At 37.9% G+C, this 26,233-nt stretch overlaps 4 protein-coding genes across 4 annotated transcripts; 1 reads left to right on the top strand and 3 right to left on the bottom strand.

Moving 5' to 3' along the window:
* The first annotated feature begins 2,575 nt into the window (after window positions 1-2,575).
* Window positions 2,576-6,012, top strand: LOC125203483 (putative E3 ubiquitin-protein ligase LIN). Its single transcript, XM_048101834.2, has 7 exons — window positions 2,576-3,545; window positions 3,640-3,748; window positions 3,819-4,783; window positions 4,872-5,019; window positions 5,092-5,304; window positions 5,375-5,687; window positions 5,784-6,012. The coding sequence occupies exons 1-7, from the start codon at window positions 2,602-2,604 to the stop codon at window positions 5,921-5,923; spliced, it is 2,832 nt and encodes a 943-aa protein (XP_047957791.1). The 5' UTR covers window positions 2,576-2,601; the 3' UTR covers window positions 5,924-6,012.
* A 96-nt stretch (window positions 6,013-6,108) lies between these two features.
* Window positions 6,109-9,889, bottom strand: AGO2 (Argonaute family protein). The gene is made up of 3 exons (XM_048101833.2): window positions 9,372-9,889; window positions 8,113-9,277; window positions 6,109-7,771 (listed from the first exon to the last, which is right to left on the bottom strand). Exons 1-3 carry the CDS (start codon window positions 9,802-9,804, stop codon window positions 6,382-6,384), a joined length of 2,988 nt encoding a protein of 995 aa, XP_047957790.1. The 5' UTR covers window positions 9,805-9,889; the 3' UTR covers window positions 6,109-6,381.
* A 9,253-nt stretch (window positions 9,890-19,142) lies between these two features.
* On the bottom strand, window positions 19,143-20,301 carry LOC148923859 (uncharacterized). The gene is made up of 2 exons (XM_089059895.1): window positions 20,061-20,301; window positions 19,143-19,497 (listed from the first exon to the last, which is right to left on the bottom strand). The coding sequence occupies exons 1-2, from the start codon at window positions 20,233-20,235 to the stop codon at window positions 19,382-19,384; spliced, it is 291 nt and encodes a 96-aa protein (XP_088916021.1). The 5' UTR covers window positions 20,236-20,301; the 3' UTR covers window positions 19,143-19,381.
* Window positions 20,302-21,345: 1,044 nt separating this feature from the next.
* Window positions 21,346-24,969, bottom strand: LOC125203532 (protein argonaute 2-like). Its single transcript, XM_048101897.2, has 4 exons — window positions 24,863-24,969; window positions 24,624-24,789; window positions 23,164-24,334; window positions 21,346-22,858 (listed from the first exon to the last, which is right to left on the bottom strand). Exons 1-4 carry the CDS (start codon window positions 24,923-24,925, stop codon window positions 21,457-21,459), a joined length of 2,802 nt encoding a protein of 933 aa, XP_047957854.1. The 5' UTR covers window positions 24,926-24,969; the 3' UTR covers window positions 21,346-21,456.
* Window positions 24,970-26,233: the final 1,264 nt, after the last annotated feature.

The following is a 26,233-nucleotide window of genomic DNA, read 5'->3' as shown; positions in this document are numbered from 1 at the left end:
GAATAAATCCACAAGAAAAACGACCAGTCGATAAGAAAGAAACATTCATTTAATTATTAAAAAAAAAGATAAGAAAGAAACATAATAAATCACCACTTACAGACAAAAACTCGAATGACTCCTTTCATATGCAGTACTACTGGTTTTCAATTTTCAAATATTATACTAATATGCAATTTCAAATTTTGAAAACCCTTATTTCATACACATTCATTTTTTTATACTTGTTCGAATAATTTCAAAAAATTTATATATAAAATCTGAATGAAGATATGTTAGACAACAAACGTCAAACTACTAGTGGGCACGAAAATAAAAGCATATAACCCATGTAGAAAATGAACACCGGAAAAAATAAGTAGGAATATTTGCTCGTGTGTGTGTGTGTGTGTGTGTGTTTTAGAGAGAGAGAGAGAGAGGGAATTGGAAACCACTATCTCTGAGTGGTTTTTGTCATATCCCATTGGCTGGAGGCCAGCAGTTGGACTCTTTCAGCTGTGAAAGAATTCCAGTGGCAGAAAAGTTTCTAATTATATTCAAGCACTTGGTTCCATTTGACTCCATCTTATTCCATTTATAGCTCACTTCTTTTCAAATCTCATAATAATAATTTTGGAGTAACTATATTTATTGCTTCAATCTTGATATAAAAGGATAGAAAAAGAACAACCTTGATATCCATGCATAGTGTTACCCTACACATCATAAGTTTTTTACCCTACACATACACATAGTACTAATGTTAACCCTCAAACTTGTATGAGCCAGAATTTTAACGCTAGGGACTTGAGGAAAAAAAAAATCAAAATTGAACCTAATAGTTGAAACAGTTACATAATAGTTTCATTGCTAACATAACAGTAGTACATTCATAACATAACAAATAGTACCGGCTCGAGAGTAGACAGTCGAATCGGCCCGTATACACAATTATTCGAGCTCAAATGGAGGTGTACCGGAGTTAAATAGTGTGAAGAGAGGGTGTGTTGCATTTATAAGGAATGATTACCTTAGAAGGAGGGAATGTTAGGACAATGGAATAGTAAATGGTGGGGGATGGGGATAGGTTGAAACAATGAAACCCATCACATGCAATGAAAGTAGAAGGGGGTTGATGACAAGGGTTATTTAGTTTAGGTCGACATCAACTTTTTGGGACAACCAATATTGACGAAGCTCATTACCTATCAATACAAAACTCAATCACACACATGTACACTTCCTATTTTTATAAGCGTCACCACTTCTTCCTCTTCCCAAATACTGTTAGATTAGATGCGTTGCCACTTCAACATCATTCACCACTCATTCACCACTCATGCACATGCTCTCTCTCTCTCTCTCTCCTTTTCCTTGCTTCATGAATTAATTAAACCTTTTGAATTACTAAATTGAACACCCTCCATGTATCCTAAAATGTGCATATTCTTCTTCAAGTACTTTGCTTTAATGATTTTTCAATTTGCTCGGCACACACCCATTTAATACTTAATGTCTATAATTAGTAATCTCTTTCTTTCTAAAATTAGTAGAGATCTTTTTGATGATTTCATTTTTTCGTGTATCCTACTCCCAAGTTAATTAGGAGTACTATTTAACAAGTACTAATACCTAGAAGCCGGTCGTATTATCCACTTTAAATAGGACAATTAATCACTAAATCTATTACTGGATTATGAACTTATTTAAAGAATAATTCACAACTAAATTTATTCTTATAGTTAATTAAGAGATAGCAAAATAAAAAGAGTATCTATTTGTTTTTATCATTTGCCTTATTATTGGACGATGCAAAATTTAATACTACTACTATAAAATTGATAACAAGATAGTACTAGTATTGGGGTTGGCAAATTTCGACACGACACAATACTCCGACATGAATCCGCACAAAATTATTGAGTTTAGGTCAAGCCTTATTGAGTTCGTGTCCTTATCGGGTTGACCCATTAAAAATCTGATAATTTCGGGTTGGATACGGATAACCCATTGAGATAATAATATTATTTTTATTATTATTTTAAAAAATATATATATTACTTTCATTTATTTTAATTCTTGTAAATTCAGGTCTAAATGGTATAAAAATGGATTTCAATGGTGTAAATTAGGTTGAAAAATCAGGTTTAATCGTGTGATATCAGGTTCATGTCGTTATCGTGTCGGGTCAACCCATATTATATCGTGTCGTTAACAGGTTCGTGTTGGGTGTGGGTCGTGTTCAGATTTGAAGATAGCAGGTCGAGTTCGTGTTCGAGTTAGGCCTTATTGGGTTGTGTTGTTATCAGGTTAGCCCGATAACGACCCAATCCGCACAATTTGCTAGTCCTAACTATGATTGAAAAATTAAGAAAGATGAAAGTAGATTGATTTTTGTGGGATGCATTGACACAAATAAACCAACCAACCGTCCCAAAAACCTCAATAGTAGTAAAAAACTAAAAACTCATCTAAAACAAAATTAAATTACCAAAAAAAACACAGTAAAAACACATTGTTTTGGAAACCAAATAGAGGTGCAAAATTTGTCGAATTCTACGTGAATTGATTGGCTCTCTTAAAAAAACAATGCCCACAGGCTGAGCTCCAAAACCTACGCCCATGGCTTCTTCCCTCCATAACCTCCTCTCCGAAGACGGCTTCCCCCCTCGCAAACCCCCCAAAAAACCCAACCACATTCCCGACTCCGCCCCCATCACCCTCCCCATCTACATATGCCACGATCGCCGCAGCTTCGACTCCTCCTCCTCCCACCGCCCCCGCTCCGATGCCAACTCCATCTCCGACCCCGCCGTCGACGCCGCCGCCACCAAGGCCATGATCGCCATCCTCACCGGCTACATCGCCCAGTTCTCCCGCTCCACCGCCTTCCGCGCTAATATCCGCGACAAATCCACCAAAATCCTCAAAAAATCTGCGGCGGCTGCGGCGGAGGATGAGGAGAGCCGCGAGGCTCTCAAGCTCGCGGAGATTGGAATCGAGAGCGTCGAGAGACTAGCCGACGGAAACAGAGAGAAGAAACTGGACTTGGAGGCGCTGCAGCGGTGCATCAAAATCCTCGACCGCGCCGCCGCCGCCTCGGGCCGGAAAACGAGCTCGCGCGTGGCGGCATGCGCGCGCCTCTACCTCTCCATCACCTACAAAATCGCGAGAAACGACAAGATTGCGGCGCGGAATCTGCTGCAGGTCTTCTGCGACGCGCCGGCGCTTGCCCGCACGCGCCTCCTGCCGGAGCTGTGGGAGCACTTCTTCCTGCCGCATCTCCTCCACCTCAAGATATGGTACACCACCGAGCTGGAGAATCTCGCCGGATTAATCAACGGCGCGGAGAAGGAGAAGAGAATTAAAAGCTTGAATCATCTCTACCGCGAGAAAATGGATTCCGGCACCGTCGAATTCGCTTTGTATTACACAGAGTGGCTCAAAACCGGAGCTCGAGCCCCTTCCGTCCCCGCGGTTTCGCTGCCTTCGAAGCCGATGTCGAAATCGAGAAGGAAATCGTCGGAGTCTACGAGCTCTTATCACTCCTCCAGCAGCAAACTGCTGTGAGTTTTGAGTTTTTTTTTTCTGCCATTTTTTTTTTCATTTATTATTTTTTTTGTTAGAAAAAAAATTAGTTTACAAATTTTTTTAATATAGATATCAAGCAGTTTTTGGTGCTAATGTGAAGCGGCAATCAATGGATTTTGATTCGAGAAATGTATGGGATTTTGTGGGAGAGGATGTCAAGCATTGCAATTATATCCATGTAAGTAGCAAATCCTAATCAATCAATTTTGATTCAATTTTTAGTTATAACCGTTATTCAATTCCACCAGAAAAAAGCAGTTTCTCACAGAAGATCATCTAGTTTAAAGGATGAAATGCAGAAGGCAGAGTTATTATTACCAGACACCAACAAATCAGATTACTTCAGATTCCTAGGGTGTAAGTCTGAGCCAGCAGAGTGTTTCGTATCGAAAATCGAGAAAATCAGCGTCGATGATGACGTCAGCGACGTCCCGTCGCGGTCGAGCGACGTGGCGGGGGCCATCGCGGCGGTCTGCTCGTCCGAGAGCCTGGCCGACTGCGAGGCCGCGGTGCGCGCCCTGAGCAAGGCCTGGCTGGCTGCTCAGGGCGACGCCCGCCTGCAGCTCGAGGCATCGCTGTCTCGAGCTGCTGTGATACAGGGGATGCTGGAGGTGTTGTATGTGTCGGACGATGATGAGATACTGGAGCTGGCCGTGTCGATTCTGGCGGGGCTCGCGGCCTTGAGCGAGGCCAACCGGCGCTGCGTCCTGGCCTCGGATTCGCAGCTCTCCGTGGGGTTGAGGATGCTGAGGAGCAGCAGCCTCTTCCTGAAGGCTGCGGCTCTGCTCTACCTAGTGAGGCCGAGGGCGAAGCAGATGGTGTCGATGGAGTGGGTCCCGTTGGTGCTCCGGGTGCTGGAGTTCGGGGATCAGCTGCAGATACTCTTCTCCGTGAGGTGTAGCCCTCACGAGGCGGCGTATTACTTCCTCAACGAGCTCTTGACCGGGTTCGATGAGGACAGGAATTTCGAGAATGCGAAGCAGGTGATTTCTCTCGGGGGGTTGGGGTTGGTGGCGAGGAGGATGGACGAGGGGGACGTGTCTGAGAAGAGGCGCGCCGCGTCTCTTCTTCGCCTCTGCATACGGGCGGATGGGAGCTGCCGGCATTTTTTGGTGAAGAATGTGAAGGAGGCCATTTTGGCACTATTAGTGCTTGAGAAGAATCAAGAGAATCATGCTCTTGCTTTGCTTTTTGAGTTGCTTTGTATTAGCAGGTTCTGATTTTACTATACTGCTACCATTGATTGATCTTTACATGATTAGTAGTTTTGTTCATTTTTGTTTTGTTTTGTTTTGTTTAAGGTTAAACAAGAGGATTGAGTTTCTGTCTGGGCTAAGGGAGGGGTGGGAGTGCTTGAACACACTCCACATTCTGCTGCTGCGCCTCCACAAGGCGCGGCCAGAAGAGAGGCCACTCGTTGCTGTCGTGCTGCTTGAGCTGGACCTTCTGGTCTGAAGCTGAACGCTTTCTCCAATTATGTTTACTAGATGTGGCGCTGACACGCTTCTCCTTTGCTGCTAGGGCGACGCCTCTGGGGGCAGCGTCTACAGAGACGAGGCAGTGGACGCGATCATTTCAGCGCTGGACTGCTCCGTGTTTGAAGAAAGAGTCCAGCAGCAAGCAGCCAGAGCCCTCTTGGTCCTCGGAGGCCACTTCTCCTACACCGGGGAGGAGGAAATCGAGCAATGGCTCCTGAGAAGAGCGGAAATCAGAGACATCTGCGTCGGCCTAATGGTAACGATACGAGCAGTTTATACATTCTCACCACCTCGATCACTTTTGTAATGTGCTTGTCGTGTTTCAGAAGGAAGACGAGAAGATGAGAGAAGACTGGCAGGGGAAAGCAGCGTTAGCGCTCCTCACAAGCGGAAACACAAGGCTTCTCACTGCCTTATCCGAGTCCATTGCAAACAGCATCCCAAGTCTAGCTCGGGCTTGCCTCGTTACCATCTGCTGGATCAGCAGTCATCTCCCTTCGATCGGGGACAGGGATCTCCGCCTTGCAGCATGCTCGATTTTCACCCCACGATTGATGGAATGCTTGATAGATAACAGCAACAACCTTGAGGAAAAGATTTTAGCCTCATTTTCATTGTACAGTCTTACAAATGGTACAGGTAAGAAAATGTGGCAAATTTTTGATTCACCTTTAGCATTATGCATCACTTATTACACATCGTGACTTAATATTTTCGCAACGAAACTTGTGCCAGATTATTTTTCGCAGCAGCCCAGAACCGAGAACGAGGTTATGAACTGCTTGCAGAAGCTGTCTCGAGCGACATGGACAGCAAAGGAGCTAGTTTCTCTCATCAAGAACAGTTCATCATCTGTAAGGTTTCTCTCTGTCTAAATCTTGTCTTAAAATGTGAGTGTAATTAGCCATTTTGTGTTCTTGTATATAATGATCTTTGTAGTAGAGTATTTGCTAGGCTTTCTTGATTCATTTGTGCAAAAATAATGCTCTGTTTTGGACTCTTGAAACCTAAAAAGGTTGTCTCATGTAATAATCGAAAATAAAACAACATTGAAACGTGATTCTAATAACACAATCTGTCTTTATTGAACAAGAAAATACCAAACAACGCAGAAGATTTCATCCAAAACACACTTCACGCAGCAAAACAACAGAGTTCAACACAAACACCAAAGCAAATAAAACAGGCAAACACACTAGCAAAAGAAGCAAAAATGGGAGTTGCTTCATGTGGCTGACGCTACGATACACGAAGCAACACCCATTAGATTCACGCACAAACCCCTTCAAAAGGAGATTGGACGTCTTCATGGGTGTTCTCCGTCTCCCACGCTCTACACGAAGAACATGTTGTTCAGCAAATCCGTGTGCATGCTATAGAAGCTCTGATCAAACGAGGCCCCTCTGTCTAATGCGACCTCTTGGAACATCCGGCCCCGGTAAGCAACAAGGTCAGCATAGTAGACGGGAGGAACGAGCGACACAGGCTTGGTGCAACGCACGAAGGTGAAGCACATGTCATATATGAGCTTCTGCAAATGGTTGGATGTGAACTTGTTCTCATCCCAAAGCACGTAGTAGTGAGTGGGCTTGCTCGTCCCGATCCCCCCATAGTGGCTGCACAGATAGAAATCAAAGTCATGAGGATGAACGATTGTTGTGTCCACCACGGTTCCCGGAGGCACGTTCCCCGTCTGGCCACCATCGTTCTTGTTCTCAACAAAGAGGCGTGTCTGGTGCCGCTTCTGAGCAACTATCACTGTGATTGGCGGCTGGTAATCATCTTTGTAAATGGCATCCTTCAGATCAAGCAGCTCCTGCCCGAGCACCATCTCAAACTGCCCCTCACTAACCCCATCACGAAACACCACAATCTTCCTCGGCCTAACCCTATTGAGCCGAGCATAGGCATCCACCAGATCCTTACACATGGCCCCGAAATTCTGGATAGTCTCACATCGATGCTTCTGGGGACTCACCCTCGCGGCATAGCGATTCGCAGCAGGCCAATTCACTGTACCAACGACAGCAGCTATAGACGGGCACTCCTTGTTCATAGGTGCAGGGTGATTCACATCAGCCCCTATAAACATCACATGGTCAGTCGGCTCGAAACCCGAAAGCTTCCCAGCTACTTCAAAGTTAGTCCCTCCTAACTTGGCATTGATCTTGAGACAAATATTAGCAAGATATTGATCTTGTCCCTTGTTTGCAGGTTGAGACAAACAGCACTGTGTCACAACACCAATCTGTGTCTCAGAAATCCACTTAATATACTTGTAACCCGGATCCCTTCCACTCATCACGCAGACAATCATCTGCGGCTTCTTCCCCTTGCTCAATGTGGACGCCTCACTCACGGTCTCCTTGAGAATCTTCTCGAGCCTGTCCACAGAAGAAAGATCCTGCATCCGATAGAGACGATACACAACAGGCTTGGCCATCTGAATGCCCAGATTCCTGCTCCGACCTATCAGATTGTTTAAGAAATTACCCACCATCAGCGCGTTGAAACGGTCACCTTGCGTGAAGTCTAACAAGGCCCAACAGTCCATAGACTTCGCATCCAGGAATGATTTCCCAAGAAGGTTCCATTGGCATTTCTCAGCATCCACTCTTACTGGACGCGAACCACCTACTTTCAACTCCGGAGCACCAATCACTCGGCCTCCAACCTTCGTCATGTTCGTATCAAGACTGATTCCAAAATTCCTAGCAATCTCCCTACAAATAACCAATTCAAACAATCAAATTTAAACCACTTTCATCACATCACAAACAAGTAATCAAATCCACAGAATATCCTCTAACAAATAACTACTACATCAGTATATCTACTAAAAAGCATTTACTATCCAAACTTAAACAGAAAAAGCACAATCATATAAGTTGAGCACACAAAGTAAACATCTACAAATGTTAGGAACAAACAATTATACAAAAACACCAAATAAAAACACTTGATCACATATATAGCTTATATATCTAGCAAACAACATTACACTATCCAAACATTACCAAGTAATCATGTAACAATGTAAGAAAGAAAAGACAGAATTTCATACCCAAAACATCCATCATTAGCCTTCACCATTTCACAAATGTTGTCCCTTCTCTCCGAAGGCTTAACAAGAGTAAGCCTCTTCAAGTAAACAGCAGTATCCTTCTCCAAATTCTCCTTCGGAAACCTCTGCCCTTCAGCCAACACACAGAACTCCATAGGTATGACATTCGGCTTGTTCAGTTTTCCCACATCCAAACACGGAATATCCCGGTGCACTATCTCCCTCCCCCATTTCTCCCTGAAATAATCAACAAGATTAACCCTCCTCGGCGGCGCCCCACCCTCTTGATCAACCAATTCGAAAAAATAATCACGAGGAACCTCCCTCGTCAGCCCCCGGATCGTGTACTTCTGATTCGTACGACGGTGATTCACCTTCACTTTCAATCCCTGAAGAACCTTGACGATATTCCTCAGCACCCTCGGAAACTCATCCACTCCTCTCAACTTCAAATGCTGCTTCAGAAACTCAATTACAGGCAACGGCTTCCTAAACGCGAGAACAGAGTAGTCGATACATAGAGACAGGCCCTGGCCCGTGGGCTTGAGGCTCGGGATAAAGCCTTTGTAAGCTGCAAGGCCGTCGCGGAGATCAGCTCCGTTTCGGTCCGAGAAGAAGCTTCTACTGCCGAGAGCGATCCGCGTCCTCATCGGATTCTCCTTCATCACCAAATCCAGCCCCTGCAGCGTGTCGCGAGGCACCTGAGCGACGTTCCCCCTGAGATAGTCTCTGAGCTTCGAGAGGGGGAGCTCGTTCACGAGCTTGATGGTGAAGAAGTACGATCCGGATCGGACGTCCTCGCCTTCGGGGACGACGACGCGGTACTTGCCCTCGTCGAGGCGGACGGCGCTGAAGACGTTCTTCTCGCCGTCGTAGACGGTTTTGAGGAGCTCGGCGCCGGGGAACGCGAGGTCCTTGATGAAGCGGAGGTCGGATTTCCGGAGCGGCTTCTTCGCCGGACGGCTGCCGTCGGTGGAAACCGGCTTCACGTCGACGTCGTAGTGGTAGACGGTGGCCTCCGCGTTGAAGGAGATCGGGAAGTGGTTGACGACGAGGTTGATCCTCCGGACGGCAAGGGTGCCGTGATCGGGGCGGCGAATCGCCTCAATCTGCCCCTCCTTGCTCTTCGTGGAAAGAGGCTTCTCAGATTCGCGCCGAATTTCAACTGAGAAATTGAAAATCACACCAATTAAGGAATGGATTCATCAATAAATACATCAATCGAGGTATAGATTTTTTTGTTAACTAAAAACACATACCAGCAGTCGCCGGCGCCGGCGCCGAAGGAGAAGCTGCAGAAGCAGAAGGAGAAGGAGAAGCAGGAGCAGGAGCAGGAGGTGGACGAACGGGTTGAGCGGAAGGAGGAGGTCCCCACGGCCTTCCTGTCCACGTGGATGGCCCCGCAGCGACTGCCTGAGCAGGAGGCGGCTGCGGCTGCGGCTGCGCCGGTCTGTATCCCCACGCCGGAGGCTGATTCGACTGCGGCGGAGGCCGATTAACCCACTGCTGCGGCCGAGCGGGAGGCTGGTTGTAGGATCCACGGCCGGAGCCCTCGTATCCTCTTCCGCCGCCGTAATAGCCGCGGCCGCCTCCACGGCCTCCTTGTTGCTGATCGTCGTAGTTACCGTGCCGACCGCCGCCGCGTCCACGGCCACGGCCGCGCCCGGAGTTGCCGCCTCTGTTACTTTCCATTTTTCCGATGAATCAGAGCAAAGCAAAGGGTTTTTCGAATTTAAGAGCAGAGAATTTGGGAATTTAGAAAGCGATGATTAAGCGGAAGAGGATACGCCTATTAATTAAGGTACGATGTGGAAATTCATTTGACGAAAAAGGGCTCTTGCTTGCTGAGAAAGCATGAGTGAAACTAATGAGTGATTTACTAATTTGATTAAATTTTGGCGGGGTAAAATGGGAATAGACCTGGGACATTCTAGAAAGATCGGTTAAGGAGCTTCAGAATGAATGTAGTGTGAGGGGTCGTGGTGGCAGTGGTGGGCCCTGATTAGTAGGATGTTTTTTTTTAATTAATTATTCCTTATAGGTAAGTTTTTAAATAAAAGTTCATGTATTGTATGGAATATTGAATAGGTGACATATATATTTAGTCAATATATTTCGAAGATAGGAATCATAATTAATTTGTAAGGCATGATTTATTTATGGCACTTGCCCACTTTGGTCATGAATTATTTCTATGGATAGTTGTTTTTATTACATGTCCCATGAATATTTCAAGAGAATTGTATTGAATGTGAGAAATTGTTACATGTATTTTTCCAAAAATATCCGATGTAAAAAGTAAGGAACATTAATTTCTACTTCATCAAAGTAAAAAGTAAGGAACATTATAAAGAATAAAAGTTGCGTTACAATATTGTTCCACTAGAAATTTTGCATGTCACGCATATACCAAGACTTTTGTAATTGACTAGAAATTGACGTAATAAACGACAAAAATAGTTGTTTACATTCAGTTTCGTAGATACTTCTCGTGAGAGTAACAGAATCATATTCTATAATTCTAAAGTTTAAAATAGAAGACGAAAAAGATATGACTACGTGGACCCCAAAGCGTTTTTCTTCTATTGTAAATAAATTTTGGACCTGTTCTAAAATAGAAATAATGTATAAAATTATAATTTTATAAAAATTCATTAATTTCGGACCTACCTATTTACTCTGATTTTAACCAGAATATATCGAAAATCACACTTCCCGAGGATATCCTAAGATGATTTTTGAAAATGTCTGATTAATTCCACAAAATTAATATGTAAATTATAAAGCAAATTTAATATATTTCCGAATCCTTTATTTTGTTTTATTTTTAATTTTTAGATTTTTTAATTCGCAAGCACTAAACGAATTTCAAATCAATACGATACAAAATATTTTTTACGCGTTTTTGATATCACAATGTCTGCGGTTAAAACTACGTCATATAATAATTAAGGAAAGCTAATAAATTATTAACACATGGGCCCCATGTGTTTTTTTCTTTTTTTTTTGCACACTTCGAAATTATTAAAAGAGTAAAGGCCAAAATAATTTTAAATTCCGGGACCAACTATTTACTCTGATTTTACTCGGAAATATCGAAAATCACACTTCCCGGGTATATCCTAAGATAATTTTTGAAAATGTCTGATTAATTCCACAAAACTAATATGTAAATTATAACGCAAATTTAATATATTTTCGGATCCTTTATATTGTTTTATTTTTAATTTTAGATTTTTTAATTTGCAACCACCAAACGAATTTCAAATCATTACGATACAAAATATTCTTGACGCGTTTTTATATCACAATGTCTGTTGTTGCAACTACGTCATATAATAATTAAGGGAAACTAATAAATTATTAACACATTGGCCCCATGTGTTTTTTTCTTTTTTTGCCCACTTTGAATTATTAAAAGAGTAAAGGCTAAAATAATTTTTAATCTCGGGACCTACTATCTACTCTGACTTTACTCGGAAATATCGAAAATCACATTTCCCAGGGATATCCTAAGATAATCTTTGAAAATGTCTGATTAGTTCCACAAAATTAATATGTAAATTATAACGCAAATTTAATATATTTTCAGATCCTTTATATTGTTTTATTTTTAATTTTAGATTTTTTAATTCGCCAGCTACAAACGAATTTCAAATCACTACGATACAAAATATTTTTGACGCGTTTTTGATATCACAATGTCTGCTGTTGAAACTACGTCATATAATAATTAAGGAAAATTAATAAATTATTAACACATGGGCCCCATGTGTTTTTTTCTTTTTTTGCCCACTTCGAAATAATTAAAAGAGTAAATGCCAAAATAATTTTAAACATCGGGACCTACTATTTACTCTGATTTTACTCGAAAATATCGAAAATCACATTTCCCGAGGATATCCTAAGATAATTTTTGAAAATGTCTGATTAGTTCCACAAAATTAATATGTAAATTATAACGCAAATTTAATATATTTTCGGATCCTTTATATTGTTTTATTTTCAATTTTGGATTTTTTAATTTGCAAGCACCAAACGAATTTCAAATCACTACGATACAAAATATTTTTGACGCGTTTTTGATATCACAATGTCTACTGTTGAAACTACGTCATATAATAATTAAGGAAAACTAATAAATTATTAACACAAGGGCTCCATGTGTTTTTTTCTTTTTTTGCCCACTTCGAAATAATTAAAAGAGTAAATGCCAAAATAATTTTAAACATCAGGACCTACTATTTACTCTAATTTTACTCGGAAATATCGAAAATCACATTTCCCGGGGATATCCTAAGATAATTTTTGAAAATGTCTGATTAATTCCACAAAATTAATATGTAAATTATAACGCAAATTTAATATATTTTCGGATCCTTTATATTGTTTTATTTTTAATTTTGGATTTTTTAATTTGCAATCACCAAACGAATTTCAAATCACTACGATACAAAATATTTTTGACGCGTTTTTGATATCACAATGTCTGCTGTTGAAACTACGTCATATAATAATTAAGGAAAACTAATAAATTATTAACACATGGGCCCCATGTATTTTTTTCTTTTTTTGCCCACTTCGAAATAATTAAAAGAGTAAATGTCAAAATAATTTTTAACATCGGGACCTACTATTTACTCTGACTTTACTTGGAAATATCGAAAATCACAGTTCCCGGGGATATCCTAAGATAATTTTTGAAAATGTCTGAATAATTCCACAAAATTAATATGTAAATTATAACGCAAATTTAATATATTTTTCAGATCCTTTATATTGTTTTATTTTAAATTTTGGTTTTTTTAATTTGCAAGCTACAAACGAATTTCAAATCACTACGATACAAAATATTTTTCACGCGTTTTTGATATCACAATGTCTGCTGTTGAAACTACGTCGTATAATAATTAAGGAAAACTAATAAATTATTAACACATGGGCCCCATATGTTTTTTTCTTTTTTAGCCCACTTCGAAATAATTAAAAGAATAAAGGCCAAAATAATTTTAAATATCGGGACCAACTATTTACTCTGATTTTACTCGGAAATATCGAAAATCACATTTCCCGGGGATATCCTAAGATAATTTTTGAAAATGTCTGATTAGTTCCACAAAATTAATATGTAAATTATAGCGCAAATTTAATATATTTTCGGATCCTTTATATTGTTTTATTTTTAATTTTGGATTTTTTAATTTGCAAGCACCAAACGAATTTCAAATCACTACGATACAAAATATTTTTGACGCGTTTTTGATATCACAATGTCTGCTGTTGAAACTACGTCATATAATAATTAAGGAAAACTAATAAATTATTAACACATGGGCCCCATGTATTTTTTTCTTTTTTTGCCCATTTCGAAATAATTAAAAGAGTAAATGCCAAAATAATTTTAAACATCGGGACCTACTATTTACTCTGATTTTACTCGGAAATATCGAAAATCACATTTCCCGGGGATATCCTAAGATAATTTTTGAAAATGTCTGATTAATTCCACAAAATTAATATGTAAATTATAACGCAAATTTAATATATTTTCGGATCCTTTATATTGTTTTATTTTTAATTTTGGATTTTTTAATTTGCAAGCACCAAACGAATTTCAAATCACTACGATACAAAATATTTTTGACGCGTTTTTGATATCACAAATTCACAATGTCTGATGTTGAAACTACGTCATATAATAATTAAGGGAAACTAATAAATTATTAACACATGGGCCCCATGTTATTTTTTCTTTTTTTGCCCACTTCGAAATAATTAAAAGAGTAAATGTCAAAATAATTTTAAACATCGGGACCTACTATTTACGCTTATTTTAGTCGAAAATATCGAAAATCACAGTTCCTAGGGATATCCTATGATAATTTTTGAAAATGTCTGATTAATTCCACAAAATTAATATGTAAATTATAACTCAAATTTAATATATTTTCAGATCCTTTATATTGTTTTATTTTTAATTTTGGTTTTTTTAATTTGCAAGCACCAAACGAATTTCAAATCACTACGATACAAAATATTTTTGATGCGTTTTTGATATCACAATGTCTGCTGTTGAAACTACGTCATATAATAATTAAGGAAAGCTAATAAATTATTAACACATGGGCCCCATGTGTTTTTTTCTTTTTTTGCCCACTTCAAAATAATTAAAAGAGTAAAGGCCAAAATAATTTTTAATTTCGGGACCTACTATTTACTCTGATTTTACTCGGAAATATCGAAAATCACATTTCCCGGGGATATCCTAAGATAATTTTTGAAAATGTCCGATTAGTTCCACAAAATTTATATGTAAATTATAACGCAAATTTAATATATTTTCGGATCCTTTATATTGTTTTATTTTTAATTTTAGATTTTTTAATTTGCAACCACCAAACGAATTTCAAATCATTACGATACAAAATATTCTTGACGCGTTTTTATATCACAATGTCTGTTGTTGCAACTACGTCATATAATAATTAAGGGAAACTAATAAATTATTAACACATTGGCCCCATGTGTTTTTTTCTTTTTTTGCCCACTTTGAATTATTAAAAGAGTAAAGGCTAAAATAATTTTTAATCTCGGGACCTACTATCTACTCTGATTTTACTCAGAATATATCAAAAATTATAGTTCCCGGGGATATCCAAAGATAATTTTTGAAAATGTCTGATTGATTACACAAAATTAATATGTAAATTATAACGCAAATTTAATATATTTTCGGAACTTTTATATTGTTTTATTTTAATTTTGGATTTTTTAATTTGCAAGCACCAAACCAATTTCAAATCACTACGATACAAAATATTTTTGACGCGTTTTTGATATCACAATGTCTGCTGTTGAAACTACGTCATATAATAATTAAGGAAAACTAATAAATTATTAACACATGGGCCCCATGTGTTTTTTCTTTTTTTGCCCACTTCGAAATAATTAAAAGAGTAAAGGCCAAAATAATTTTTAATTTCGGGACCTACTATTTACTCTGATTTTACTCGAAAATATCGAAAATCACAGTTCCCGGGGATATCCTAAGATAATTTTTAAAAATGTCTGATTAATTCCACAAAATTAATATGTAAATTATGACGCAAATTTAATATATTTTTGGATCCTTTATATTGTTTTATTTTTAATTTTGGATTTTTTAATTTGCAATCACCAAACGAATTTCAAATCACTACGATACAAAATATTTTTGACGCGTTTTTGATATCACAATGTCTGCTGTTGAAACTACGTCATATAATAATTAAGGAAAACTAATAAATTATTAACACATGGGCCCCATGTATTTTTTTCTTTTTTTGCCCACTTCGAAATAATTAAAAGAGTAAATGTCAAAATAATTTTTAACATCGGGACCTACTATTTACTCTGACTTTACTTGGAAATATCGAAAATCACAGTTCCCGGGGATATCCTAAGATAATTTTTGAAAATGTCTGATTAATTCCACAAAATTAATATGTAAATTATAACGCAAATTTAATATATTTTCAGATCCTTTATATTGTTTTATTTTTAATTTTGGATTTTTTAATTTGCAAGCACCAAACGAATTTCAAATCACTACGATACAAAATATTTTTGACGCGTTTTTGATATCACAAATTCACAATGTCTGCTGTTGAAACTACGTCATATAATAATTAAGGGAAACTAATAAATTATTAACACATGGGCCCCATGTATTTTTTTCTTTTTTTGCCCACTTCGAAATAATTAAAAGAGTAAATGTCAAAATAATTTTAAACATCGGGACCTACTATTTACGCTTATTTTAGTCGAAAATATCGAAAATCACAGTTCCTAGGGATATCCTATGATAATTTTTGAAAATGTCTGATTAATTCCACAAAATTAATATGTAAATTATAACTCAAATTTAATATATTTTCAGATCCTTTATATTGTTTTATTTTTAATTTTGGTTTTTTTAATTTGCAAGCACCAAACGAATTTCAAATCACTACGATACAAAATATTTTTGATGCGTTTTTGATATCACAATGTCTGCTGTTGAAACTACGTCATATAATAATTAAGGAAAACTAATAAATTATTAACACATGGGCCCCATGTGTTTTTTTCTTTTTTTGCCCACTTCAAAATAATTAAAAGAGTAAAGGCCAAAATAATTTTTAATTTCGGGACCTACTATTTACTCTGATTTTACTCGGAAATATCGAAAATCACATTTCCCGGGGATATCCTAAGATAATTTTTGAAAATGTCCGATTAGTTCCACAAAATTTATATGTAAATTATAACGCAAATTTAATATATTTTCGGATCCTTTATATTGTTTTATTTTTAATTTTAGATTTTTTAATTTGCAACCACCAAACGAATTTCAAATCATTACGATACAAAATATTCTTGACGCGTTTTTGATATCACAATGTCTGCTGTTGAAACTACGTCATATAATAATTAAGGAAAACTAATAAATTATTAACACATGGGCCCCATGTATTTTTTTCTTTTTTTGCCCACTTCGAAATAATTAAAAGAGTAAATGTCAAAATAATTTTTAACATCGGGACCTACTATTTACTCTGACTTTACTTGGAAATATCGAAAATCACAGTTCCCGGGGATATCCTAAGATAATTTTTGAAAATGTCTGAATAATTCCACAAAATTAATATGTAAATTATAACGCAAATTTAATATATTTTTCAGATCCTTTATATTGTTTTATTTTAAATTTTGGTTTTTTTAATTTGCAAGCTACAAACGAATTTCAAATCACTACGATACAAAATATTTTTCACGCGTTTTTGATATCACAATGTCTGCTGTTGAAACTACGTCGTATAATAATTAAGGAAAACTAATAAATTATTAACACATGGGCCCCATGTGTTTTTTCTTTTTTTGCCCACTTCGAAATAATTAAAAGAGTAAAGGCCAAAATAATTTTTAATTTCGGGACCTACTATTTACTCTGATTTTACTCGAAAATATCGAAAATCACAGTTCCCGGGGATATCCTAAGATAATTTTTAAAAATGTCTGATTAATTCCACAAAATTAATATGTAAATTATAACGCAAATTTAATATATTTTCGAATCCTGTATATTGTTTTATTTTTAGTTTTGGATTTTTTAATTCGCAAGCACCAAACGAATTTCAAATCACTACAATATAAAATATTTTTGACGCGTTTTTGATATCACAATGTCCGCTGTTGAAACTACGTCATATAATAATTAAGGAAAATTAATAAATTATTAACACATGGGCTCCATGTGTTTTTTTCTTTTTTTGCCCACTTTGAATTATTAAAAGTGTAAAGACCAAAATAATTTTTAATCTTAGGACCTACTATCTACTCTGATTTTACTCAGAATATATCAAAATTACAATTCCCGGGGATATCCTAAGATAATTTTTGAAAATGTCTGATTGATTCCACAAAATTAACATGTAAATTATAACGCAAATTTAATATATTTTTGGATCCTTTATATTATTTTATTTTTAATTTTGGATTTTTTGATTCACATGTACCAAACTAATTTCAAATCATTAAGGCACAAAATATTTTCGACGCGTTTTTGGTATCACCACGTCTACTGCTGAAACTACGTGGGCCCCATGTGTTTTTTTCTTTTTTTGACCATTTCGAAATTATTAAAAGAGTAAAGGCCAAAGTTGGTCCTGAACATATGTCTATTTTACGATTTTGGTCCTAAACATTATCTTTTGAATTTTTGTATCCCAAACATTTCAATTCGGATCACAATCGTCCGAAACTAACATTTCCGTTAAATTTTAACTGCCAATGTTTTTAATCCTGATTTTGACCAAATTAAACCGTTAAGCATAATTACTAACTCCCTAATTATATCAGGAGGCGGTTGGATTCCACATTTTGACGAAAGATAAATTTCCAAACATATGCAAATGGGGTGATCAATTAGGGAGTTAGTAATCATTATTAACGACTTAATTTGGTCCAAATCATGATTAAAAACGTTGACCGTTAAAATTTGACGGAAAAGTTAGTTTTGGACCGATTGTGATCCGAGTTAAAATATTTGGGATGCGGAAATTCAAAAAATAATGCCTATGACCAAAATCGTATAATGAGCATATATTTAGCACCAATTTTGACCTTTACTCTTATAAAACAATATATTTTGTGTAAAAGTAGTGTTTTATGGTTGAAGCCAAAAGTTTCAAATTTTGTGACTCTATTTCGTATTTCAATAGGATTCAATTGATTGCATGCAATTTCAGTAAAAAAAAATATGACAACTTGTAAATAATGTTAGCCGATAAGTATAATAAATTGGACCAAATTGTAATTATTTTAATACTTCTGAAACATATTTTTTAATTTATACTGTCAAATTAGAATTTATAAATGAAAAACGGGATTTTTATTCGTAGACAAACTAAAATGAAAAACGGAACTCATATTCGCGGACATATTATTCCTTTTTAAATCGATAAGCCGTTAACGTTTGTGGATAAAAACAGCGATATTATCATCCTACAAACTTGATCGTTGCTACTTGCTTAAAAATTGTGATCATCTCAATCTTCTTTCGGAAAAAGTATACATTGTTCTTCAAAGAAGTTTGTATCTTTGCTTAAAAACTATTTATGTTATTGTGATCTCCTTTCAATCCATAGTTAATTAATCTAGCATTAGAGCAACTTCTTAACAGCCTATCAGAGTGCAATATGGCTTACTAATAAACTATTAATAGATATATATAACTCAATCTTATCGTATTTTATTTATTTGTTTTTTTTATCAAACTGCCACTTAATTATTTAAACAACTTGTACTAACTACCAATAAATACTCTATTACTGGCCACAAATAAATTGTTTTCATTTTGTTTCATTAATTAAAATTAATTTCATTTATAAATTATTTTACATCTTTTTTCCATCTCTCTCATATTTTACTTATTTTTACTCTTTCTGATGTTTTACTAATTAAGCATTAAAAGATAGATAAATTTCTGTAATTGTCGATAATACTAAAAATATGATAATAATGATTCCATAACCCGAATTCAATCGATTTAGCGGATTTTGACATTGATGAAAATGAAAAACAAACACACACACAAATATAAACATGTCACACATTGGAAAGTCACTCAAACTTGGACCTAGTCCAATTAGATTCACGCACAAACTACTTCCATGCATAAAAACGTGTCTTTTGCGGATAGCACGAGTTTATGCATAGGAGAAATGTTGACACATGACGGCTCGCATCATCACTCTCCCGGCGAGTAGCTCAAGGAGATCAACCAGCGGGCCCACCACTGCAGCGATATCGACAAGCAGAATTCTCCTAGTCCACATCCGCGAACTCGAATCAACACTTCGTTTCCTGCATAGTTCAACAACTAGTCAATTAAATCACAGAATTTTGTAATCAATTGAAGATCTGTAATCAAGAGCAGACGCAAAAAGATACTTTGGTAGGGTCTACGTTCACTAGTAGTAAAATTTATTCGAAATTACTAGTATATTTTTAGGTGACGTAGATTGTTGATAGGAGCTTTTACCTTATAATTTACTCCCTCCGTCCCGGATAATTCGACCCAGTATTCCATTTCGAGCCGTCCCACATAATTTGTCCCATTTCACTTTTACCATTTTTGGTAGTGGACCTCATATTTCATTAACTCATTCCTACTCACATTTTATTATAAAACTAATACTTTAAAAGTAGGACCCACATCCCACCAACTTTTTCAACTCACTTTTTATTAGATTTCTTAAAACCCGTGCCGGGTCAAAGTGTCCCAAATTATCTGGGACAGAGGGAGTACGTAAAATTTGCATAAATCAAACTACTTTATAAGAAATGAAAAAAAAAAGATTAATTAGGGGCTTAAGCCCTTAATTGGTACATGCACGTGTTTCCGCCATTGCACGTTATTAACTTACCGTGCTGTGGAGGAGGCTGATTCAGCGGCGGGGGCTGGTTTATCTGAACCGGCTGTGGACTGGGAGATCCACGCTCAGGTGCGTCGTGGTTACGATTCGGTTTATTCTGGCTATGCCGGCGTCCTCCTCTTCGGCCACCGCCGCGGCGTTCGATGTTGCATCTGCCGCCGGCCATTATGTTTTTGGGAAAATTAAGTGGAAGAGAAAAAAAATTGATCTGATTAAGAGGGCTGAGAGTGTTGAGGAATGTATGATAGCAAGAGTTAGTTAAGTAGGGAAGGGAAGAATGTACTAATATGCGTTGCTTCTTTCAAACGATTCTTAATTATGAATACACTTTACGCGGGAAAAGTATTTATGCGTTGCTTCTTTCAAAAGAAAACGTATTATGGATTATGGATTATTATAAATATAAATAATATTATTAATTGTTAATAAGTTCTTAAACTCTCCAAATTCCGACTCCATGTCAACTCTAAAATATTGTGCAATTGTATTGATTTGTTAAGTTTTGCAACCAAAATATTGATTTATTCTAATTTTGCGGCCATCAATTACGTTATTTCAGTTGATGTCGTCAAAACATGTTTGTCCAAAATTTCTAAGTTACTGTGCAGTAGTACTAGTAATTCATCCTTCCCAAATTTATAGTCATATTTAGTTATGACACGGGTTTTAAGAATTGATGGAGTTTGTAATTAATGAAGTGAGATGATGAAGTGAATTGGTTGAAGGTGGATCCCTCTTTAACTTTTTGGTTTTTTATTTTTGTTTTAGTTTATTTTTGTGTTGATAATGGCATTTGGGTGTAATTTTAGTGAATAATGAGATAAAATTTTATGTCCAAATATGAAAAATTCTAAATGTGACTATAAATATGGGACGAACTTTTATGGCAAAATGTGATTATAAAACTAAGACGGAGGGAGTACATAGTAAAAAATGTTTTTAGAAATTTACAGTAGGAGTAGTAAGTAAATAGCCAACAGAAAAGGAGTGTTGACTGCAGATTTCGAAAAGGAAAGGATAGATAACGAAAGTGCGTGGAAAATACAAAAGGGACTCAGTTACTTGCATTGATTAGCAAGCTACAGTAGAAAGGAAATGACTATGAAACGACAAACACCGCTGTAGTTTAAGAAGATGACGTGAACTTTGATTGACTAAAGTTAGGTATTATCATGGGACCCACCGACCCCACACATACTCTTTCTTGATAATTCACTTTATTCTATTCTTTTACTTAAAATTCCAAAGTATTATCCCTAGTCTAATCACTACCATATCATATAATAAGATGAATACATTATTATCAAAACTAAAAATAACAATTTGTGCATTTTCATCGTGATTATTCTCCACGTCTTTAGATTCACACACAAACTCTACAAGCACATCAAACGAAAAACATGATGTTCTTAAGATCAGGGTGGAGTTGGTAGAAACTTAGATCGAAAGTGTGAGGCCTCGAAGAATGAGATTGGAACTCCTTTGCCGCCTCTTGAAACAGACGCCCGCGGTAGGCTACGAGGTCCGCGTAGTACACGGGAGGGACGAGCGACACCGGCCTCGTGCTCCGGGCGAATGTGAAGCACAGGTTGTATATGAGCTCCTGCAGTCGGTCGGACGAGAAGGAGTTCTCGTCCCACAGCACGCAGTACCGCACGGCCTTGCTCGTCCCGATGCGCCCGTAGTGGCTGCAGAGGTAGAAGTCAAACTCGAACGGGTGGACGATCTTCGTGTCGACAACCGTCCCGGGAGGCACATTCCCGGTGGCGCTCCCGTCCCCGAGATTCTCGAGAAAGAGGCGCGTCTTGTGTCTCTTCTGAGCCACGACGAGGGTGATTCTTGGCTGGTAATGATCGTCGAACACGGCCCTCTTCAACGCGGATAGCTCCTCGTTCAGCACCATATCAAACTGCCCCTCGCTCACTCCGTCGCGGAAAGCCACGATTTTCTTGGGTTTAATCCCGTTGAGCTGGTGGTACGTGTTGACGAGATCCCTGCAAATGGGACCGAAGTCCAGAATCTTCTCGGTTCTGTGGTCTTGAGGCGAGACTCGTGCAGCGTAGCGGTTCACAGCAGGCCAGTTAACTGTGGCGACGACGGCAGCTATAGAAGGAGTGGTCGATTTCTTTGAGAGGGGATGGTTAACATCAGCACCAACGAACATGACATGATCTTCCTCTTCGAAATGAGGGAGTCTTCGAGTGAGCTCCACGTTGCTTCCTCCAAGCTTCGCGTTAATCTTGAGACAGAGGTTCCCAAGAAACTGATCGTCTCCTCTGTTTGCGTGGTTGGACAAGCAACACTGAGTTACAACCCCTACTCGCGTCTCAGATACCCATTTTAGGTATTTGTATCCATGGTGTTTCTCGGCCATGACACAAATTATTATCTGCAATTTGTTCCAACATTTTTTGTTACCTTCAAGAACAACATTTCTGAGAAGCTCTTCCAGCCGGCTCACTGAAGAGAAGTCACGCATGCCGGTTGAATGGCAGAGTAAAGGCTCTTCCATGACGATTCCTAAACTCTTGGATCGATTTCTCAGATTGCTGATGAAATCCTTTGCTCTGAGCTTTGGAAAATCTAGATAGCTGAAATCAATCAAGGCCCATCTATCAATTCGTTTTCCTTCCACAACAGAATTCTCAGCCAGGTTCCATTGGCGTTTCTCGTCTTCAACTCTTACTGCATCAACAGCACCAAGCTTCAAATCCGGTGGGCCAATTATCCGACCTTCTACAGATGTCATGTTCTTCGCAACTTGAAATCCAAAATTTCGAGTGACCTCTCTGAGACAAAAAAAAAAATATTGAAGAGTTTAATTGCGAGCTTATATTTCACGTTTTATTTCAAACAATGCCATCAAAGAGACATCGACAAGCAGAATTCAAGTCAAGATAATAACTATTTCCTCAAACCAACTACAGCAATAGTACCAAATCGAACTACATATATGGAAAAATAGATGAACTAGACGGCACATAAAGGATTAAAATATGGAGATGGAAAAAAAAACATGCGAATCAGCTTGCAGAATTGATGCTAGATGCATATGATAACACACAACCATGAAGAAAAAGTTAATGAAACTCACCCACAGGGTCCATCATGATCTTGCATCATCTCACTGATTGTTTTTCTCCTTTCTGGTGGCCGAGGCAAACATTTTTCTTTCATTTTCTCCTGTCGGGATTCATCCAATAGCTCCCTTCTGTACCGCTGCCCCTCAGTTAAGATGCAGAATTCCATCGGAACATGATTTGTCCGATTATTTCTGCCGAGAATCAAGCAAGGGATATCCTGGTAAACAATCACCTTCCCATATTTCTCCCTGAAATATTGCACAAGACTGACTTTGACAGTCGGATCCTTTCCTGTTGGATCAACAAAATCAAACCAGAGATCACGGGTAATTTTTCCAGTCAACCCAGCTATAGTGAACTGCTGTTTGGTGCGACGATGAGTTACCCTAACTGTCAACCCTTTCAAAGCATGTGCAACCCTTCGCCTCAAGTGCAAATCAAGAAATGCTCCATCAAATTCAGGTATATGCTCCTTGAGGAACTCTACAACTGGCAACGGCTTGCGGCATGACATAACCGAGCAGTCCAAGCACAATGCAAGGCCCTGGGCAGTAGGCCGCAAAGTTGATTGGAAGCCTCTATAAGCTGCCATACCACCCCCAATATCATCTTCGACCCTGAAACTGGAAGTGTAAAAGTATCTATCAATGGATATCCTATACCTCGAAGGATTCTCCTTCATCACCATATCCATCCCTTGCAGTATGTCACGAGGAACATAAGGCACCTTACCACTCAAATAGTCTTCCAGCTTGGAAAGCTTCAGCTCATTCATTATCTTGATCGAAACTACATATGTCTGAGTAGACAAGTCTTCAGCCGAGAGCTCCACTCTGAATTGGCCAGTGGGTAGCGAAACTGCACTGTAGAGATTCTTTTCACCATCATAAGCAGTCCGATTAGCTGGAAACCGCGCTTGATCATCGAGGAAGAGTTTGTTCAGTATCAAACGAAGTCCACTCGTGTTCCGCAACCTTCTTGCTGGTCTTTTGCCATACGATACTAATTGCCTGATATCCAAACTATAATGGTATATGGTGTTCCTTGGGTTGAATTTGACAAGAAAATGGTTTACTAGTAGGTTGACAGATCTTCCGGCAATGGCCCTGCTGTCCGGCCGCCTAACAGGTAAAATTCTGTTCTCGGATTGTTGTGACGGTGGGCTCGACAGGGGCTGCCGTTCTGAAATGCTCAAAATTCAAAGTTTCCAAGTTCAACACTAGCCAGAAAATTACTATTTTAATGCTATCATACAAACAGAATAGAACAAAGGAATCAGCAATTACACACACAAAAATATAAGCAAAAAGAGAGAAAAATCTCAACAACAATAAATCAATCATAATAACAGGCAAGTAAGCTATCACAGTAATAAACTGAAAAAATGGAGAGAAAATCACTGAATCAAGGTAAAATGCATCGATTTGTTACTTTATAGAGCAAAATTGAGGGGAAAACAGCAAAATCATACGTATAGGAAGTAGAGAAGTTCGCTGGGGAGTGGGAGCCGGAACGCTCTCGCTAGACCGGCCCACGCGCTGCCGTTGAAGCGGCGGAGGCTGATGCTCGCCTCCGGCATTGCTAGACTGCGGGCTCCGGAGGTGCGGTGGTCTGTATTTTGTTTGCGGCGCCTCCGGCTGTCAGGTAAAAACATTGATCCACTGTGTTAGGACTATCCGGAATAACAGTAGCGGAATCATCGAGACTCACCGGGAGGCGTTGGCCGCTCGGTCTCTGATCGCCGCCGCGGCGACTGAGGCGATCGCCGTCCATTGAAGAAGAATCAGTTGCAGAATTAAGGGTTTGAAGTTGCAAAATTATTTTATAAAAATGATGTATTTTCTATAATTAATGTGAAACTGTAGTAGTATTATTTTACCATATGGATTCCTTAGAGCATCTTTAAGGGTAGAAGGTATATAGAAAATGTACTATATTATATTTATCTTGTTAAAGATAAAATAATAGTACAGAATACATTAAAAAATATAAAGCGTAATATTTTCTCAAATACCTTTTCTTTTTCCTTGTAAAACAGTTTTTCATGGGAGGTAAAGATACCTCTTCAAAATGAGAAAAGGTATAATACCTTCTCAAATACCTCTCCCTTTTGGAGAATGATTTCTCATCAAGAAAAGGTAAATATGATAGTTATATTAGTTTACCTCTCCATTTACATCTCCCGTTAGAGATGCTCTTACTGACGGTCTTACTATAGTTATTAAAATATTAACAAAATTTAATTTAATTAAATATTCATGTCTAAAATAATTTTTTTTAGAGCATCCACAATAGTGGATTAGCACGCGGACTAGCGGTTAGTTCGCGTGCTAGTCCACTATTGTGGGCGGCGAACGGGTGACAGACGTCCCAGGAGGACGAGAGGTCGTCTGTCGTAAAAGGCGGACGTCCGTCTCCTTGTTCGTGCGCTCGTCCGCTATTGTGGGTTGGCGACTGACAAGAGGTAAGACGTCCCATTTTTTGATTTTTTTTTAATTTTTTTTATTTATACTTAATATTTACAACTCATTGCACTTCATTTTTTTGTATATTTGATAAACACCAACAATTAAAATGAATTAATCGTATTAGGGCGTCGGCTAGTCCTAGTGCTAGTCCACTATTGTGTAGTGGAATGTCCTAGTGATATGACAGCGGGGTGAGAAGTCCTAGTGACGTGGCAGAAGGTGTTTTTGGGAAGTCTTAGTGCTAGTCCGTAGGAAAGTCCTTCCTATTGTGGATGCTCTTATAAGTGAGTATTTGTAATAATACGGAGTAATATACGATTTTATTAGTTAAAAACATATTTTATTAAGCTCAACTGTTCAAATAACATAAAAAATAAAAATAAAAATCTTTAATAATCAAAACAACGAAAATATTGTTCAGAAATCCGATCAAAACGGAAATACTAGTTGAAACTTATTATAAGCTCACATATGAAAATATTCTATCAAGCTTATTTGACATTGTATGAGTTCAAATTTATTTGGAGTTTAATAGAAAAAACACATTATAAAACAAAATAGAAGTACAACATCATTGTAAGCCATGTAGAGTGAGTATTCCACTATTCCTAAT

Source organism: Salvia hispanica, chromosome 6 (genome assembly GCF_029641045.1).
Source record: "Salvia hispanica isolate PSC_SH4W2 chromosome 6, Shi_PSC_v1, whole genome shotgun sequence".
Lineage (NCBI taxonomy): Eukaryota > Viridiplantae > Streptophyta > Magnoliopsida > Lamiales > Lamiaceae > Salvia > Salvia hispanica.
Note: the sequence above shows the minus strand (reverse complement) of the source record. Positions and strands in the feature narration are given on the sequence as shown.